This window comes from Phoca vitulina, unplaced genomic scaffold (assembly GCF_004348235.1).
Source record: "Phoca vitulina isolate PV1807 unplaced genomic scaffold, GSC_HSeal_1.0 scaffold65, whole genome shotgun sequence".
In the NCBI taxonomy this organism is placed as follows: domain Eukaryota; kingdom Metazoa; phylum Chordata; class Mammalia; order Carnivora; family Phocidae; genus Phoca; species Phoca vitulina.
This window is the reverse complement of record NW_022589768.1, coordinates 3,143,349-3,162,221: the sequence shown is the minus strand read 5'-3', so window position 1 is coordinate 3,162,221 and position 18,873 is coordinate 3,143,349. Positions and strand designations below refer to the sequence as shown.

Here is an 18,873-nt window from a genome sequence, read left to right as displayed (position 1 = left end):
AGGCTGGGCCTTCAGTGGTAAGGATGCTAGAGATGGAGTACAGCAGATGACTCGGAGAAATGTGTAGAAGGTGAAAGTCTATGGGTGGAGGGGGTGAGCGGGAGTGAGGTGGCCAGTCTGAGTCCTGGATTCTATCCTGAGATGATGAGTGTTCACTGGAGGTCCAGCTGGGCACAAGGAAATCACGAGTTCAGTTCTGGTTGTAATAACTTTAACATGCCTTTGGACTTCCAAATAGAGATGATAAGTAGGCCATTGCACGTGTGAATCTGAGGCAAAGTGCAAAGATCTAGGCTGGAAATATACATTTATGAATCATCTGTGTATGGAGAGAATTGAAGCCGGGGCATGGATGGATGAGAATCTCCAGGAAGAGAATGGGTGGCCACTGATGACTTGAAGAGTCCATCCATTGGAGTGTTGGATATGGATGTCAGATTTGAAAGGATGGAGGAAGGAGTGACAGGTGACAACATGGAGATGAAAAGAATAGATATTTTTGTGGCAAAATTTGTCTGTGATAAAGAAGACAGAGAGAGGGAAGAGGCTAGAAGGTATTGTGGGTTGTGTGTGTGTGTTGTGTTATTCAATGACTGAGTGGCTTGGGTACATTTACAAGGAAGTGAGAAAGCTCCAGAATGAAATCAAAAGCTAAAGTAATCAACAGATTTCCTGGGAAGGTGGAAAGGAGTGAAAGCCAACACACAGTGGTAGAGATTGGTCTTCAGCTGTGGAAGAGGCAGCTCCTAATAGAAATAGGCCAGGAAAAGGCCAGTGTGTGTGAGTGATTTGGGGAGTGAATGCAGAGATGTTTGAGGTCACGGTGTAATATTCTCTTCTTACACAGCTGACTACAATATGCTAGTATTGGATTTAGTGACATGTGTGAATGATATTGCTGCATGTGGGCATCTTCCATTTCACATGGCGGACTCCAAGCATGCCTTCCTACAAAGGGGATAGTGGGACCGAAACCGAGGTCCACCGCAGGATCATGTTAGCATACTCCCCACGGAGATGTGTTCCCGACACGGAAGGTTAGCCATCGCTGTTTTGTTCTCTTCAGATCTCTCCGAGTCATGACAGGCCTCTGGCTGTAATTTCTTCTAACCACTCTTGATATAATTGGTCACTTCCTCTCAGGCTCCAGCAATGTTTATGATGCCCTTCATGCAGCCAAATGGTTTCAACAGTCCTTAATCTTTACCAGCTGTGTCCTCAACTGGTTGCTAAAAAGAACTCACCTATTTGCAGTGCTGTAACACTTGCATTTGAACCCCAAGAATGATGCTGTTCCTTGGCACTTCTCCTGACCCAGAGCATATCATGCTTTCCCTCTTTTTCATGACCTGGGAGTTGAGAGTAGCATCCTCTCATTCACAGTGGCTTATCAGCTGAGAGAAAGGAAAATGGATTAACTGTTCTTTTCAATATGCCCCTGGGCTTGTATCTGTAATATAGCATTGTACAAGGCAACACTGTATGAAGTAGATATGGTTGTTTTTTTCTTTTATAGATGTCATTATCAGGGTTATAGTAGTTTTGTAACATGAATTGGAGTTTTCCATACCTTTCAATAGTCTTAAATAGTTTATATCATGGGGCGCCTGGATGGCTCAGTCGGTTAAGCGTCTGACTCTTGATTTAAGCTCAGGTCATGATGTTAGGGTCCTGAGACCAAGCCCTGTGTTGGGCTCTGCTCAGCGGGGAGCCTGCTTCTCTCTTCCCTTCTCCCTCAGCACCCCCCCCCCACTCGTGCATGCTCTCTCTCTCAAATCAATAAATAACATATTTTAAGAAATAGTTTATATCATGGATATTATCTTTTTAAAAAGTTTGAAAGCACTGGTTCCTGCCCATTCTTGTTTTCCCCTTTTGGGGGCAGGATTTAGGGGAGAGCATCATGGCTGGATCTTTGACATCATTTTCAAGCCCCACCCCTCCTGCTTATTGTTGTATTCAAGATCTTAATTTCCAAGTAATTTCCCTAATTTAGGTTTTCTTGGAAAAAAAACCCATCCACTTCATGACAGTATTGATATTATTATTACGAGTTGTTCATCTGATCTTGGGTTGCTTTAAGCCTCTCTCTTCTCTTTTTTTCTGGCCACAAATAATGTGGGATCCATTCACTCTTTCTGACCAAGCAGTTATACAGGGAATGACTTATGGAAAATTCTAATGGTTGGACTTCGGGGTTTAATTGTTTATTATTTGTTTACAGTTGGACTCTGTTGTGGTCAGAGAATGTGACCTGCGTGATTTCTGGCTTTTGGAACTTATTGCAGTTTACTTTATAGACTAATAGAGGATCAGTTTTTGTTAATGTTCCATTGGTGCTCCAAGAGCATATTAATGTCTCTTTCTAGGGCCCAAGGCTCTTCGGTTATTAAATCAACATACTTGTCTTATTCAATTTATTTTTTCATATTTATTTTACAACTTCATGTATTAAATACTGGACAGAGCACTTTAAAGGCTCTGGCTAGATGTTCTTCATTGCTCCAGGTATGTCTTACTGAGTGTGTGTGTGCGTGTGTGTGTGTGTATGAGATGTTATTTGGCATGTTGAATTACTCAGGACTTGCATGCAAGAAACCCAACTCACGCCAACCTTAAACCAACAAAAGGAAATGTGTTAAATGGCTCTGCTTCCCTTTTTTGAGTCCTTGCACCCTCCTCTAATCATTAATTCATTTCTTGATGAAGGCTTTGAATATTATTTCTGCCCCCCAAAAGACCCTCTTATTATGACATTGTAGAAGTCAAATGTGGATTGAGAGATGTTGCCTCATGCTACCAAAGGAATTGATTAGAAAAATTATACTGAAATTTTAACGCATCATTTATTTTATAGCTCCTAAATGCATCACAATTATCACCCAAATTTTGCTAAGTATAAGATGAAGTAAACTTATATTTTTTACTTCTACTTTTGAAGATAAAGGTTTTGTCAAGCCTCTTGAAGTGAAAAGTGTTAAATTGTTCTCATAGGTTGAGTATGTGGGGTGGAAGATATTGTTGTGGCCATCTTTAGAAAATACATTTTACCCCAATAAGTATCCTAAGCCATCTATTAATTTTTTACATTCCTTTGAGTATGCTTACTTTAAGACAGAGAAATTTCTCACGAGTGTTCTAGCACTCCATCCGAATGGTTAAATGAGATCACTTTAGACCTTTAAGACCCACCCACTGTGTCTCCAGAAAACATTCCAGAATAGTCTCTGTGTATATTTTCTACAGAATTTTGATTACAAATTAAAATATATGTGAAAGGTAACTGGATTTTGATGAAAAAGAAATGCAGCCGTGCTAGAACATGAGCATCTGCGCCCCTATGAAGTCCGTAAGGAAGCCTGACATTTGCAAATGGGAACTGGTAATTCAACTTTAGCTGTGTCCCATTGGTATCTCAAATTAGCCAGTATTTATTTAAAAAAAAAAAAAGTTCATGGGAGATCCATGGAGATTGAAGACTGCATCCCACCATGGCCACGGACATAAGAATTCAACTGAAGAAAGCAGGAGAAAATTTAGTGGAAAGAACTGAACATCACCAATGTATATTTTATATATCCTTTTGGCCTATTCTGCATTCTGTAAAATATCATAAAACGGATGAATTGAAACATGGCATTTGGAAAAAGAACCACAGTCTTCTAACATAATGGAACACACATTCTTGCATGAAACTGAATACATTTGCATATTTCAAATAGCAGAGTCAAGTTGCTGTTACAATTTTTATGTGATTTTTTTCATCCAGGGTTTGATTTATATTTTGTTCAGTTCTGATTTTCCAATAATTCTTTTTGTCTCAATAGACGAAGAATAGTGGTTGAGACGTGGGCTTTGGGGCCAGACAAAGGAAAGATTAGCCCATGGAAGTGTTCCTATTTGCCCAAGAAGCAGTCCCTGCTTTGGGAAGCTGGTTGACTGTATTGCATTTTGGGATCCCTGCAGGACAAAGACAGAGCTCTGGCTTAGGAGATAGGAAACCTAATTTTTAGTTTTGAATCTACCCCTTTTCTTGCTGTCTTAATTTCTCTCTAAACCTCAGTGTCCTCATTATTCAATTAATAAAATGGAGATGATGGTACCATTCTTCGGACCTCACAAGGTTATGGTGGGCCCAAATGGTACAGTTGAAAGCACTTTGTACATGCCAGGGCCCTCTCCCAATGGGAGGTATTGCTGTTGTTTTTGCTGGCAATGGAAATATTACTAATTATAGTAATAGTGAAGAGCAACTCACACCATAATGAAAATTTTAATGAGGGTTCCACATCAAAGTTAACACATGTGCGGTGACATAGAAAAAATGTTATTCTTTAGCAGCTGATAGGAAAATTCCTCTTGGGAAACTATGGTATATGTTTGGGAGGAACACTTTGATGGTTCAGCTGAGGGGACTTTGAGTGCATTTGGAATGTAGGTACGCCTGAAAGTAGATGGGGAGTCGGGGTACTTTTTCATGTTTCAGTGTGAGTGTATTTGGGCGGGGAGGGCAGTGGGGAGAATATTAAAAACAGGAAGACTTTGAAAAATGCAAAGCGGTTTGCTCCCATGTGCACCCTGACATCAGCCTGTGGCCAAGCAGTAGAGTCAAAGGGCAGTGGCTGAAGAAGTCCCAAGACCCTATTCTTTCCCCCACAGTAAGTTATTCTAAGTCATTTGCATTTTTTTCCTCTCTCCAACCTCCAGGACATCAAGAAGCCATAGCAGTGTGCTTGCACACCCAGACCCAGCAGACAGTCAGTGATACCCTGTGTGATATGGTCCACCGTCCTCCGGCAATGAGCCAGGCTTGCAACACGGAGCCCTGCCCACCCAGGTACGTGCCGTCCCGCGCTCGCAGGACGCTGTGTCGAATGGTAGCACCCTCTCCTGCAGAGAGGCCCACATGTGCATAAAGCCTTGTGCCTCTACCCAAGGTAACCCACCTGGCTTAGGTCGGCGTTCTCTCTTCTCCATTCACATTATGCTCCAGCCAGATTCCTGCTGGGTGCACAGAAACTGCGTGTTGGGAAGGAATCCCCTTTACCCTGGCTCTTGTGAATGAACATCAGCTGGTCTGTGCTTGCAGAACCACGGGGTCTGCAGTTCTGTTCTCTTTCTCCTATCTCCTCAAGGGCCCTTCTTTGCCTCAGGCCACATCAGAGAGCACAGGATCTGAGGTAGAGTTAGCACGAGTACGCAGTTGGTGCTCAGTCCATACTTGTTGAATGATTGAGCGGATCTCCTACTTGTGACCTCCACACCGTGCATTATCACCCTTACCACTGACTTGCCTTAGGTCTCAGACTGGGGTGCAGTGTTACGGGCCCGCATGAATAGATGAGGCCGACTTATTTTTGGTCTTCTTGGTCTGAAAGGTTGACCCTAAAAGTTAATCAGCTTCCTTGCTTAAGTCCTTTTAAGATCCTGGGAATTTTTTTTTTTTTAGATTTTATTTATTTGACAGAGAGAGACACAGCGAGAGAGGGAACACAAGCAGGGGGAGTGGGAGAGGGAGAAGCAGGCTCCCCGCCAAGCAGGGAGCCCGATGCGGGGCTCGATCCCAGGACCCTGGGATCATGACCTGAGCCGAAGACAGACGATTAACGACTGAGCCACCCAGGCACCCCTAGGACAGGTGTATTTTATGTTTATTCAGGAAATAAGTTTGGTTCTGGAATTCTCTCGACCCTTCTGATTTTGATTCCGTGAAATGTGTTGGCCGTGATGTAAAAAGTCCTGCCCTGGTGGTCTGAGGGAGGTGGGGTGGGTATGGAATAAGCTCATCCACCCTCGGAATCCACCCTCCCCGTCCTGCAGATGGGCCCTTTTCTTCCGAGTCTGCTTCTCCAACCGGCACAGCCTCTGATGGAGACCGGCTCCAATGTGCGCTTCACCTTGGTGAGGGCACCCCTCCAGTGAGGCAGGCACAGTGTTTTATATCCGCGACCATATTGCTGACTTCAGTTATAGGCTCAGGAAATCCCAGGGACTTCTTGACTTGCGTTGGAGCCACCTTGCTGGGCTCCGCTGAGAAGCAGGTAGGACCTAGGCCCAGGAACAGCACAGGGAAATCTGCTTCCCTCCCTGCCCCGCCCCCCACACATGCTCACTGCATTCCAGAATGATCCAAGATTACAGAAGAGACATACAGGAGGGGTTTTTAGGGAGGTCTGATCTAACCTCGGCTTAGGCTGCCCGCTTTGTCAAGTGTGTCCAGAACTTTCCAAAAGCATCAATCGTACGGGTGTAATGCTGAGTGTACAGCTACTTGGTGTGTCCCTTTTATCTTTGGAGAAATGGCACTTCTGTTAAGTGTACAAGCAAGCCCTCGTAATCTAAATACTTATCTGGGTTTCTCAGTTGTTTCTTATTCTAACACTAGAACCACTGACTCAGATATTTTTGGAAAAGCCAGGGTTTCTGTTTTTCTTCCCTGACACACCCTGCCCTTGAGGCTTTGTAGATGGGAGCAGATGGCGACCTGTCTGAACCGGGGTGAGGGACAAGGGGAAACACAGCGACGGGAAACATAGTTTACTCTCCCAACATGTTTTCCCATGAAGTTGGAATCATGCACCACCTCCCCTTTCTCAACACCAACCGGCACTCTCTTTCTGGAAAGAGGACTATAAACGGAATGGTTTGGAATTTATTCAAACTCTAAATGGTGACTGCAGTTTAGCTAAGCATGTAGTTCTGTAGCCATAAACAAGGAGAAGTGAAAAGAAGAAACTGTCACCCCTAAATTGGGAGCGTGCTTTATTTCTAGTTTCAAATCTTATTCCCTATCAACAGAAAGCTAGTCTTCACCCAGTTGTGTCTTTTCTTTCTAGCCCAAGTCATTGACAAATGAGGACATGGGCACAAGTGGCCAATTAAACGGAAAATGGACCAGGTGCCAACACAAAGTGTGCTCCAAGTGAGAGGAATTTGCCCAGCAGGGGACTGAGGGGGCCGAGGACGGTGGAGAAACTCGGCTTTGCTTTTGCAAAAACAAGCCTGTTCTGATCTAGCTCTGAAAGTGAAGATAGCCGTAGTGGGTCATCATATAATTTTTTCAGAAAAAAAAAGAGAGAGAGAGAAAATACAAAACAATCCATTCTTTCTTCACTCCAAGAATGAGCACACCCAGTCGCCATTACCACCTACATTATGTTCAGTGTAAGGTAAATAACTCGATTTCATCATTTTTAGTTTAATTTTTTAAGGCATTCTTTTTTTTTTTTTTAAGATTATATTTATTTATTTGAGAGAGAGAATGAGAGAGAGAGCATGAGAGGGGGGAGGGCCAGAGGGAGAAGCAGACTCTCTGCTGAGCAGGGAGCCTGATGCGGAACTCCATCCTGGGACTCCAGGATCACGACCTGAGCAGAAGGCAGTTGCTTAACCAACTGAGCCACCCAGGCGCCCTTTAATTTTTTAAGATGAAGTCCAAATCATACATTTCTCCACTATTTATTCTATTCATAATAGAATCTGAGTGCCTTCTTCGAGTGGCTTTGCATTGTGGCTTTTTCTGGTTTCATTTCTCTTCTGATGACATGGACGCGATTCGTGATGCTTTGTCTCTCAACCTCTTAACAATGTGCCCCAGCCATTCCTAACTGCTGCTACCTTAATGCAGAGGTATTTTGCATGAACTGTTTCGACAGTTGCTAAATAAACGCCCACCCCTTGTGTTTCCTTGCTCTGATCCATATGCATAGGTATGACCTTCAGAGAGCTTTCTAAATTGCGGTGACTATGTGAAGCTCCCACATAAAGCCTTCCAGTAACTTTCCTTACCTGTGGATCACGATCCATGTTCTTTACTTTAGCACGTGTGTGAGTTTCCTGGGCCTGCTGTCACAAAGTACCATAGACCAGGTGGCTTAAACAATAGAAGTTTATTGTCTCTGTTCTGGAGGCTGGAAGTCTGAGGTCAAGGGGCGGGGAAGGGTTGGCTCCTTCTGAGACTGGGAGCGAGAACCTGGTCCAGGTCTCTTTCCCAGCTGTTGGTAGCGTTCCATGGCTTGTGGATGCTGTTCTCCCCATGTTTGCATGTTGTCTTCCTTCTGTTCATCCCTTTGTCCAAATGTTCCCTTTTTGTAAGGATACCACTTATATTGGATTGGGGCCCTTTCTAATGACCTCATCTAAATTGATCATCTGCAAAGACTCTGTTTCCAAATAAGATCACATTTATAGGTACTAGGAGTCAGGGCTTCAACAATTTTTGTGGGGAAATAGTTCAGACTGTAACAGCCTATAAAGTCCTTTGTGACCCTGCTTTTAGGCTCCTGAACCACATCTCCTGTCACTACGACCCTCAGCACGGGCACACGCACACGCATATGCATGCACCTGCATGCACGCATGTGCCGTGAGGAACGTGCCCTGCAGCCACGGTAAATTTTCACTGTGACCCACTCTCATGTTCGTTCATGCCTTTGGGACTTTGCACATACCATGCCTGCTGTCTGGAGCCCTTTTCCACCGTAAAACAAGTTAAATCTCTCCCGAGATCACTTCTTAAGAAGCGATCACTTCTTACTGGTATAATGAAGTCCAACAGAATGTGAAATAGGACCCTATGCTGAGACCCTTGATAGAGGGGAACTCTTTGTAGTTGAGAGAGGACTGGAGTGGGTCAGGGGCATGGGGTGGTGCCCCAGCTCTGACCCCTCCAGGAATTTCAGGCAGGTGCCTTAGTCCTCTGGGTCTCTTCATCTGAGTAATGACTGAAAATGCTGGACTTTGTGGCCAGCAAGTTCCTAACAACTCCAACCTTTTGCTGTTTAAGGGTGCTCTCAAGGGTGCATTTTTTACTCACGTCTTCAGAACTATGCCCAGTCTTTCTGCGGGGATCCTCCTGTCTACTCATGAGTAGTTACAAATGCTCAGGGTCGTTTCAGTTCTGAGAACAACAGCCTTCCCTTGACCTGCCCAGGAGGCCATGGCAGGGTTGAGTTCAGTCTGCAGTGCTGCTCTTCCTTTGCTCACCAAACCGGAGCAAGATTTAGGAGCAAGTCTGAACCCTGTTTCTTAAGGCTGCTGAGGGAAGCGTGCTGACCTGTCCTGGGTGCAGCATTATCCCTGTCCCCTCATCGCTGGGCCTCAGCAAGAATGATTGCACGTTATCGTCTCCAACACTGTCCTGCCCACAGAGCTTCCTTCCAAGCTAGGAATAATAGAGCATGCACTATGTCTTGGCCACTTTGCAAAATTAAGAGTCTGTTTTTATGTGAAGGGAAATACTCTTCCTCGTTTCAAAATTGCAAATTTAATAAACTCTTCGAAGGTTGAGAGTGATATTGGAAAAAACCCAGCCGAGACAAAGGGTTGGTGCCAAAGTAAAGGTAAGTTTACAAAAATGTTTTAGGTTCTAGAAACCAGTGGTGTAGGAATAACAGGGACAGGGTGTTGCATAATAGTTTCCACACAAATATTTACTGACTCCAAGGGCAATAGCAGTAAAATATCACCCCAGGGTGAAACTTACCACTGAGATTGGGTTGGACAGTCAGTTGATCTTTATTTACCCAAAGGCAAATGCATTTGATGTATTAGCCTGGACTCTCCAAGGTGGGGTGTTGTATGTTTATTTGCTCTTATGGGGTTACTCCCCCCTGGTCTATGCTATAACTGCTGAGTGTCTGCTATTTATGGAGTTTGCTTTTTCCAGGAGAGAGCCAGCAGCTTGTAGAAACATGCAGGGTTACATAATGGCCCCACTCGTCTGAGGAGAGCTTTCTTCTCTGACAGTAGTCAGCACTGCTAGGGAGGGAAGTCAGAGAGCAAGAGGCAAGAGTGATGTGTTTCTCTACCTACTTATTACCCAGTTCTTGAATTTTAAAAAATTCTGTAGTCTTTTGTCTGTTAAGAAGAAACAGTTCCCCATTTCTTGAATAACAGTGGTTTCATTTCCAGTCCCTTGTGCCTCTGATGGATTCTTCTAGCTGTATACTTTCTTGAAAGATGATTATCCAGAAGTCACTCCAAATAAGTTATATATTTAAGCTGAATTGATAGTGAAACAGCATCCTTTTAATTATTTATCCATATAGCTCGATTATCATCAAAATATGATGTATATTTCTACTGTTGGTGATTTCCCTCACCTCAAAAGCTACTGGAAACTTAGATATAACCAGTTACAATCTAACTAATTAGTAGGCTTCCAGTTAAGCTGGTGTTTTAATTTTACATTCTGTTCCAAATACAGATCAATGATAGATGCAGTATAAGAGCAGGGGAATTAAAACAGCTTACCCAAGGCAATATCATGAAAAGAACTATCTGGGCCAGGAAAGGAAAGGAAGTGTGAAGTGGTGAGTGGAAACAGACCTGTGGTTCTCGTGGACTTGGGGCCCCAAAGCAGTCAGGGCACATGAGAGTTCAGTTCCGTAGAGAGTAGGCCTGAACATCGTCCTTTTGACTGCTTAGAGAGGACCCACATTCATTGCTTCTTGGAATGGAAGCAGGAAAAAGCTGCTGCTGATCACAACCTGAAGCCATTGTATAGATGAGCCTACTTGCCTGGGGAGATAGAGGACAGACACAACGATACGGCCCCAAATTACATGTTGGCTCAGTGACTGGATCGTCAGTGTCCGTAGAGTGCTTTTGTGCCATGCTGTCCATATGAGACTTGGTTCTGGACTGGAGCACTGGAGGGCTAGATGGAAGTAAAAAACACTGTAGACAGGGAGGGTTAAGAGTCAGAGAAAAGGACAAAGGGAGGTGGGGAGAGAGAAACCAAATTGAGCCTGCAAAATGAAACTCCAAAGCACATGAAGAAACCTAATACTAATGAAGATAGTCAACAGAGTCAGTGGTTGAAAGTTGAATTCACTCCAGATGAAATAAAAATACAAGAACAGTCTGAAAAAAGACTGTGTTACTAAGATCGTTGGTGATATAAATTGGTAAATAATATCCATGTAAAGAACTGGAAATTATGAAATAGAGGCAGAAATATAGTCACAATAGGTGAGTCTTAAAAAGAACCAATTATACAACTTAGAAATTTTAAAAGCCACTGAAAAATAAGTAAGTTACAGACAATTGAAGAAAGAATTGTTACCTTGAAGGTAGTGCTGAGGAAGTCAAAAGAATGAAAGCACAGAAAGTTGAAGATTTGGGGAAAAGAGAAGAAATGTAAGAAATATGGAGGTAATGGCAGAGAAACAAGATATTAAATGAATTGTTTACTAAAACTTAAAAAATGTCTACTCCTAGTATCAAGAAAAATAAATGAAAATAAATCCCACTTAGATACATAATAACAAAACTGCAGAAAGTCAGAGATGATAAGAAAATCCTAAGAGCTACAAGACCTGAAAGACATATCAACTACTAACAACTTTTTAACAACTGAAGTTCCCAAAAAGCAAAGAAATAATATCTTTAGAGTACTACAGGGAAATCATGATCAACCTAGAGCTAAACTTGCTAAAATATTATTTTGAGTATGTGAATGTGAATGTCCATTTTTAGCCAAGTGGTGGACTAGATATACTGAAGACCCTTCTACTAAAAGATTCTAAAATACTGAGTAAAATATGTATAAAACAACTTGAAATGTAAAACTAAGCTTGTTAGAAAGTAAGATAAATCCTCAGAAGTAAGAGAAAGAAAGAAAGAGAAAAGGAAGGAAGGAAGGAAGAGCTATAGAATGAATCTAGCATGGTAAACTTGTATTAAAGTTAGTGCTTCCATGGGGGACATTTGGCAATCCCACTAATCTAGACCTTTGGCTTTAACAGTTTTTTTCTGGAAACAGACAAGTCCTTGGATCTCTAGGAAATAAGGAATGGAATGGAGATTCCCATATGAAGCCAGGATCTACCTCAGTGAAAAGACAAACTGGAAAAAAATCCACCCCAAAAAAGCAGATCTCAAGGAAATTTATCTGTCTTGGCTTTGCCTCTGAGTGGAAGGAATTAAAAAAGCCTCCCCTGCATTATGCTAACTGAAAGAAGCCAGACACAGAAAAATGCTGTGTGATCTCACTTATATGTGGACTCTAAAGTAGTCAAATTTACAGGAGCAGAGAGTAGAATGATGGCTGCTAGGGGCTGGCAGGAGGGGAAATGAGAGGTGATGGTCAAAGGGCGCAACGTTACAGTTTTACAAGATGAGTGAGTTCTGGAGATCTACTGTATAGCATAGTGCTTATAGCTAACAATACTGTGTTTTTGTGTACTTCAAATTTGGTAAGAGGGTAGATCTTATGTTAGGTGTTCTTACCACACCCAGAATAATAATAATGATAACGATGATGATGCTAAAGAATAAGAATAGGGATGGAGGGAGACTTTGGGAGAGAATGGAGGTGTTTATGGCCTTGATGGTGTGGATGGTTTCACAGGTGTACTTATTCCCAAACTCATTGAGTTGTACACATTTAATATATACAACTGTTTACATATCAGTCATACCTCAATAAAAAAAGACTCCTCTGAGAATTTAAAAGCCACAGATAGCCCTTTATGTAGGAATGAGGTTCATATTCACTCTGACAGTGTGATTTGAAAAATTAATTCACATTGCTCTTGACAAGAGTTAACGCACACCCTTTGTGGAAGAATGTGTCTTCTCCTCCAAACTTAAAATTCCCACAAAGACCTAATTAGTGATCTCACAACAAAAAAAAAAATTAAAAAAAAATTCATGAAGAAACAATGTGTGAGAATCAGTGGGGGAGAAAACCCAAATCAGATATCCAGGGCCTCAGATACTGGAATTATCAGGTACAAATATAAAGTAAGTTTATTTAAAATATTTAAAGATATAAGATAGGAAATTGAAAACCTAACCTAGGAATAACAAACTATCAAAAATACCTGGAAGATTATTTTTTTAATGAACCAAATATTAGGTTGTACTATATGAAATTTCCAATTTTATCAATCAAAAAGGTCCCATATTGGCAATTTCATATGGTTTAACCATATGGTTCTAATAATAGAATATCTGGAAGTTAAAAAAATAATCATCGAAACTTCAAAGTTATGGACTGGGGTAAACAGGTGAACTGGAAGAGAGATCTGAAGAAATTATCCAGAATAAAGCACAGAGAGCAAATGAGGTATGTAAAATACACACTAGAGGTAAGAGAGACAGAGGAAATATTGACAGGGTGTAAAATATATCTAAATGGAGCTGAAGAAAAAAAAACAGAGGTAATATTCAAAGAGATGACTGAGAATATTTCATAATTAATGAAAAATATGAATCCTAAGAATCTGGAGCCACAACAAATCCCAAGCAGGAAAAATAAAAAGAAATAAACACTTAAACACATGATAGTTGAGTCTGAGAACTCCAAAGGCAAAGAAAATATCTCAAAAACAACCAGAGAGTAAAGATCTACAAGAGGAAAAATAGCCACAAAATTAAGAGTTTTCTTCTCATTGGCAATAAGGAATATTATCTTGAAATCGTTAAAAGGAAAAAACTGTCAGCCTAGTATTACATACTTAGTGAAACAGGATATTTTCAGATTGCAGTAGTATATACATATATACATATTATATAAATATATAAATATACATATTATATATGTAAATTACTTACAAAAGAGCTTAGAACATAGTAAGTAATAAAAAAATGTTAACTACTATTGTGTTAGACATTCTAGGTGAACAAAACCAGGAGACTTTACTATCAGCAAACTCTTACTAAAGATAATTTTTAAAAGAGCATATTCATTAAGCAGGAAACTGATCCTAGAAGAAAGATACAAGAATATAAGAATGAATGATGAGCAAAGTACATTGTAAAGATACTTAATCTAAAAGAAAGTCACTGACTGTGTAGATCAATAATGATATCGGATTTATGGGTGTGAAAAAAGAAATAAATATCGGACAACAAAGCCTGGTAAAGTTTGGGGGGAGGGTGGTGATTAGAGTCTTTAAGCCCCTTAGATTATTTGTGAAATGGAAATTATTTTGATTAACTGTAGAGCTACTAATGAAATAGGTCCTTTAAGAATGCAAGCTGGTGCAGCCAATCTGGAAAACAGTATGGAGGTTCCTCAAGAAGTTGAAAATAGAGCTACCCTACGACCCAGCAATTGCACTACTGGGTATTTACCCCAAAGATACAAATGTAGTGATCCGAAGGGGCACCTGAACCCCAATGTTGGAGCACATAAGTCCAAGAGCTTCCCAAGAAAACTGGGGATTAAATTTTTTGCTCTTGAATATCTGGAAATGTTTTATTCCACTTTAATATTTTGTCTTGTATAGATTTCAAGGTTCCATATCATTTTCCCCCCCAAAAAGTATTTTTAAAGTATTGCTCCATTCACCGAATTCTAACTTTCAGTGCTATTGTTGAGAATTACTTTGCCACCTAGATCCCTCATCCTCTATACAAACCTGTTTTGTTCCCTCTGGAAGACAATGGAACAACGTTATATGCTTTGGTTTAGTTCATTTTTATCTTTTGTGTTGGGAAATAGGGAGGGGCTTTAAAATCTGAACACTTCTTTCCATTTTGGGAAATTTTCTTGAGTTATTCTTTTCTTCTGCTTTTTAAATGAACCTCCCATTGTATAATGTTCGACATTCTGAACTGACCCTATTTTACATTTCTTTTATTTCTACTTTTTGAGACTTTTCTTTACTTCTATTTTTCAACTGATTGGTTACATTTTTATTTAATCATTTTTAATTTACAAGAGTCTTTTTTGGTTCTCTGTAGGTTCCTAGTACCTTTCTTAATAATGTCCTGTTTTCATTTCATGAATACAATACCTTCTGTTTCTTGAGAATATGAATTATGAATTTTTTTTAATTTTAAATTAGTTTTGTTCTATTCTCTTCAGTACCTTGCATTGTGTCTGTTTTCTCCCATATGCCTGTTTTTGTTTCTTTTTTTTTCTTAGATGTTTTCATTAAATATTTTATGTTCCTTGACTATCTACTTGTTTAAGAACAGTGTACCCAAAAGCAGATTGGAAGCCCTGTGTATATGGACAGAATTTGTTGAGTGGTAGGTTTCACTCTAGAGTGATCTGGATGGGCTGTTCACAGGGAGACCTCCTGAATTTGTTTTTTGCTCTCAAGCTAGTTAACATTTCTGGTGAGGAATTCTCCAACCTTTTGTTTGAGAGTGGGAAAGGGATACAAGTCTGATTGGAAGTGTTTTCTCTGAGCCAAGTCAGGAAAGAAGTCTGGCGGTCTCACCTGACAATACATAGACCCTCACTTAATCCCCATTCCTAGTACAGTCTCCCACTTTTTGCTATTCCTTAAGTCCTTAAGTAAGCCTTCAATTTTCTGCTGGGTGTGGGAGAATAAATCTCCTGCATGCCTAAGAGACACAAAAGGATTTCAGGTTAATATAGACTTTCAGTGAATCTATTTTGACTTCAGCTACACCCCACTTTTAGAAATATGTTGTGTCTGATTGTTTCATGGCTTCTTGCTTTTGGACTTTCCCAACTCCCAGCTTAGTTTTCAGATTTCTCCAGGCTGCTAAGTTAAACATCACTTTCCATCTTTTCTCCAGCTTATAAAATCAACTGCATCTCTCACAGTCTCTTTGTCTTTGTGGTTATATGCCTTTGTTTAATACCACCTTTATCCCTTTACTGTCTTTTTATTGGGTATTTTTTAGGGGAGGGTGGATGGAAGGGAACAGAAGTAAGCACATGCAACCAATCTGCTATTTCCTGGATCACTATTAGTCCCTAAGAATAAAAAAACCCCACATAGTTATGTTAAAGATTTTTTCAGACATTATGAAGATAATGTGAGTATTATATTAAAACCAAATGTGGGAAATAGAACATGCTATACAAGTAGTGCTGTTGTTATTTCTATTTCTTTAGGGGGGAATTCTCTCATCTGTTGTGTGTTTGCTATCTTCATGTCATTAATTTTTTTTTCTCTCCTTGGACCTTTTGGTTTGCAAGCTTATATTGAATGGGAGTTATATGTTCCTATCTGGGGGTTTTCTGCTTACTTGAATGAATACCTCTCCCCAAGATCCTCAAATCAGAACCAGGTTTCATATTATTTCCTTTAGGTTCTCCTCCCAGCTCTGCATTGGACTCTGTGCTCACCACAGAGTCTGCTTGAGATTATCTCTCCCTCTCCCTATGCCCCTCCCCCTGCTCTCTCTCTCTAAAATAAATTAATAAATAAATAAATCCTTAAAAATATTAAGCAGGCTCCAGGTTATCTCCATTCTTTTATTTTATCCCAGGCAGCTGATCAATTCCAACCATACACACAGGCTAATTTTTCTAGCCTTCAGTTATGGGTCAGGGAGTCTTGCCCTACTGTGTTTCTAGAAGTGACTCCCTCACTGTGTTTCAGTCACCCCCCTCACTGTGGTGCTCTTTAATTTCCCCATACAAATTGAACTCCCAGCTGCCGTTGCAAGTTTCCAATCCTGGCATCCACTAAACCTAGACAACTTTAGTCAATTTCAGCACTGTGCTTCCAATTGATTTCTGGTTTACTGAGATGTTTATTTTGTATGGGAAAAGAGCTTTACCCTTATGTCTTTTGTTAACTGTCATAGCTATTTTTTTTTTTTGAAACAGAGAGGAATGTAGATATCTTGCTGTATTCTCCTGCTTCACCCCACCACCACCACTTGATTTTTGGGATGCATTTATTCAGATTAAGAAAGTTCTCAATCATGAATAGCTGTTGAAATTTATCAAATGTTTTTCTGCCTCTGTTGAAACGATCACATGATTTCTCTCCTATGTTTTGTTAATATCATAAACACTGATTGATTTTCCAAGGTTGAAACAACTTTGCCTTTCTGGAATAAACCCAATTTGGTCATGATATAATAATATTCTTTATATATATCACTTCATTGTTAATATTTGGTTTAGGATTTTTACATCTGTGTTTATGAGTGACATTGACCTAAATGAGTTGGGAAAGTTTTCCTTCTTTTTATATTTTCTGGAGAGTTTATGTAAGGTTGGAATTATTTATGCCTTAAATAATTCACCAAGGAAGGTATCTGACACTTGAGTTTATTTTTTAAATATTTTAAATTAAAATTTTAATTTAATAGATATAGGACTAGTCAGATTTTTCTACATTTATGTGTTAGTTTTGATAAGTTGTGTTTTTTTAGGCATATTTTCAGTCTATGTAAATTTTTAAATTTATTGACATATAGTGATTTTCATCACACACGTATACTCTATTTTTAATGCCTTTGAGATTCTCTCTTTAATTCTTGATGTTGGTAATTTATGGTTCATATTTTTTGTTCTTCATAAATCACCATGAATTTATCAATTTTATTAGTCTTTTGAAGAGGCAACTTTTGTTTTATTTTTGGGTTCATTCATATCTGTTCTCATATATTTTGTTCCTCTTTTCTACTTTTTTTTATTTACTGTATTTTTTTAGCTGCTTGAAATGGATACTTAGATTATGATTTTCAGCATTTCTTTTTACAATATTCATTTAAGGCTATTGATTTCCTTATGATCATGGCTTTAGCTGCATTCCACAGATTTTTGCACTTCATATTTTTAGTAACCTGCATTTAAGAAAAGCTGTTTATTTCCATTGTGGTTTCTCCTTTGACCCATGAGTAATTTAGATGATATTGCATAACTTTTAAATATTTGGGATTGTCTAATATAGTTCCACCGTGGTCAGAAAACATATCTTATTAATCAGCTCAAGTTGTGATAACAAAATATCATAGATTGGGTAGATTAAGCAACAAAATTTATATTCTTACAGTTCTGGAGGCTGAAAAGTCTAAGATCAAGGTGCCAACAGGGCACAGTTTCTGATGAGAGCTCTCTTCCTGGCTTGCAGACAGCTGTCTTCTCTCTGTGTCCTCTTATTGGCAGAAAGAGAGAGCAAGCTCTCTGGTTTCTATTCTGATAAGGGCACTAATCCCATCATGAGGGTCCCACCTTCACGACCTTATCTAACCCTAATTGCCTCCTAAAGTCCCAGTCTCCAAATACCATCACACTGGAGATTAGGACTTCAACATAATAATTTGGGGAGGGATATAACCATTCAGTCCATAGCATATACTATGTAGTATTTTTTTTTTTTTTTTTTACTATGTAGTATTTTAATCCTTTGATTAACTTGCTTCTGTTTTACTTAGGATTTATACTTCTCTTTTATTTAGGGTTTAGACTATATAATTATATGCAAAAAATTTTTTATATATATTTGTCAGATTTTGTGCTCAAGGTTTTTCCTACCTTCATGATGCATTAAAATATTTTAATCTTCTTTTTCACTTTGGAACTTTTGAAATGACGTGGGAATTCACCTGTTTCTTGGAAATTTGTGGGAACTCGACCACAAAGTTAACAGGATCTGGTCCCTTTCTTGAATAGAACTTTTTGTAATTTCCTAAAAAGTTACTTACTTAACCAAGGTGTTCAAATGCGTTAGTTTTCTACATTATTTTTTTTAAAGATTTATTTATTTGAGAGAGAGAAAAAAACACAGGAGCCGGGGGGAGAGACAGAGGGAGAGGGAGAGAGAGAATCCCCATTGACTGCAGAGCCCGACGTGGGGCTTCACCCCATAATCCTGAGATCATGACCTGAACCAAAATAAAGAGTCAGATGCTTAACCAACTGAGCCGCCCAGGTGCCCCAATTTTCTATATTCTTATTAAGGTTTGCCTTCTTTATATATCAGGGGCTTAGAGATGTATTTTATAGCCTTTAAAAATTTTTATTACTTATCCTTCCATTTTTCTTATATCTAAGAGCTGTACTTCATACGTATTTATGCTTTTTACTCAGTCTTCATACTTGTATGATTATTATATCTTTGTTGTGAACTTTTGTCTTCATAAGTAAAAATTTTAGTGTTTTTGTCCCATTATATTTGTCTTGAATGTTTTTCATTTTTT

The 18,873-nt window shown here is 39.6% G+C and overlaps 1 protein-coding gene across 1 annotated transcript in view; it reads left to right on the top strand.

The window, feature by feature from the left end:
• The window catches only part of ADAMTSL3 (ADAMTS like 3), a 282,288-nt gene that overhangs the window by 183,437 nt on the left and 79,978 nt on the right, over positions 1–18,873 (top strand). The window contains exon 16 of the mRNA XM_032391915.1: positions 4,708–4,837. Within this exon, the coding sequence (XP_032247806.1) occupies positions 4,708–4,837 (130 nt within the window). The remainder of the gene's footprint in view (positions 1–4,707; positions 4,838–18,873) is intronic.